General features: G+C 41.4%; 1 protein-coding gene across 1 annotated transcript; it reads left to right on the top strand.

Moving 5' to 3' along the window:
* Nucleotides 1-219: 219 nt before the first annotated feature.
* On the top strand, nt 220-1,185 carry LOC104395232 (taste receptor type 2 member 9-like). Its single transcript, XM_010004918.1, has one exon. The coding sequence runs from the start codon at nt 220-222 to the stop codon at nt 1,183-1,185; it is 966 nt and encodes a 321-aa protein (XP_010003220.1).
* The last annotated feature ends 788 nt before the right edge of the window (nt 1,186-1,973 follow it).

Below are 1,973 nucleotides of genomic sequence, written 5' to 3'. Positions count from 1 at the left end.
CCGACACTGATACCAGGTAAGGGAATACCCAGCACATTTACATCCTTCCACCTGCCCTGCTTTGAATAGCAGCAGCACCAAAATCCCAACCACCACCACCAGCTCTATAAAGCTCCTCTTTCCATACGTGACACACACCAAGCAGCAGCTGCCAACCTGTGCTAAGCCCTGGGGCAACAACCTCCTTTGCTGGCACAGCACCGCCACCCACCTTGGAGCATGGAAGCTTGTTACTCTCAGGACAAGTATAATGTCACCACATACAATGTCTTGGCAATTTCCCTCATCTCCCTGCAGACATTTGCTGGCATGTGGATAAACGCTTTCGTGTTTTCTGTGCTTTGCATTGCTTGGGTCAGAAAGAAAAGCTCTAACTCCAATGAGAAGATCTTGGTCTTTCTGGGATGCACCCGGTTCTGGTATTTGTGCTTCGCATGGGTCAGTTCCATTATCGAAAATATTTACCCTTGGTGCATTTATGTTCGACCTGTACCCCAAGTAGTTTTAGCCTTTCAGACCTTCTTCAATTGTTCCAGCCTGTGGGTTTCTGCCTTCCGTTCTGTTTTTTACTGTACAAAAATTGCAAATTTCCAGCACAGCTTCTTCATCCACCTGAAAGTGAAAATTGACAGGATCGTGCCATGGGTGCTCTTGGGTTCACTCCTTTTATCCTTGGGCATGGGGATCCTTCTCTACAAAGTCATTGATGAAGCAGTCTGTGACAACATCAACTGCACCAGTACAGGAAATGTCTGGAAACTGAATATCAATGTTCATCAGCATTTTCTCCCTGTTTATTTCCTCCATGGCTTCGCATATGCCATTGCATTCACAGCAGTCATCTCTTCTGCCCTTCTCCTCCTCTTTTCTCTCTGGAGACACAAACACAAGATGCAAATGAAGTCACTGAAGAACGTCAGCATGGATGCCCACATCAAAGCTATGAAATCTATTTTGTCCTTTCTCTTCCTGTACATAATTAACTTTATAGGCTTGGTTTTCAATCTGATTTATTTGACAAAGAAGGGAAATGCTTTGTCGCTTCTCACTGTAGTATTACAGGATACTTCTCCAACTGTTTATTGCCTCATCCTGATTTTCAGCAATCCCAAACTCAAAAAGGCACTGCTTAGGACCCTGTCCTGTGTGAAGTGCAAGATTTGCATGAGGCAGGAAATGTCATAAAAGCTGGAGCCCATTAAAAATGTTGATATTTTCGTATAAAAAAGCAAGTACTTTGATCTCCAATGCACCTCTACAGCCAGTGCAGGTGATACAGATGTTGTTGCTTCACCATCTAAGTTAAGAAAATCTCATTAATATTCCTTGAATTTATTAATATGAGTCAAACCAATTATTATTGTATTTTATGTAGATAATGCTTTGAGTTTCATTCTTGTCAATAACAATATAACTTAGACATAGTACATGGACTAGCTGCAAAAGGACAATAACAATACTGCAAACCTTCTAAAAGAGTTTTTTTCTTTTTTTTCTGATTTAAACTACTTAATTAAACCACAATTTAATACATAGTTTATTCTGCATTTTTTTTCTGCTGTGGCTGTGTTCTTTGTAATATTATGAGTCATGTCACTGCTTTGCCTTGTTTTAATACTTATGAGTGAATATGTTGATTCCTGTTATTCACCAGTGGTGGTCACTGATGTACAAACTGCAAAGCAGAAATGTCTTTAGCTGCAATTGCACTTGTTAGGTAGGGTACCAAACTCCTGAGACCCACTTTTACAGTAGGACACACTTTGTGTCTTCCATTGTCCCATAGAAGGCAGATTTAAACCTCTCATCTGGACACATCTCCCCAGATGAAAGGCCTTTGAAAGACAGGGACCACAACACCTCCCTTCCTTCCTTACTGTTTCTCAGTGCATTTGAACCCTTTGCATCACAATCCAAATCCCTTTCACCAAAAGACCATGGAACATTCTTCCCACTCCCTGCACCCTAAGCCA

Source organism: Chaetura pelagica, unplaced genomic scaffold (genome assembly GCF_000747805.2).
Source record: "Chaetura pelagica isolate M959 unplaced genomic scaffold, ChaPel_1.0 scaffold99, whole genome shotgun sequence".
In the NCBI taxonomy this organism is placed as follows: domain Eukaryota; kingdom Metazoa; phylum Chordata; class Aves; order Apodiformes; family Apodidae; genus Chaetura; species Chaetura pelagica.
This window is presented reverse-complemented; position numbering and strand designations above follow the sequence as displayed.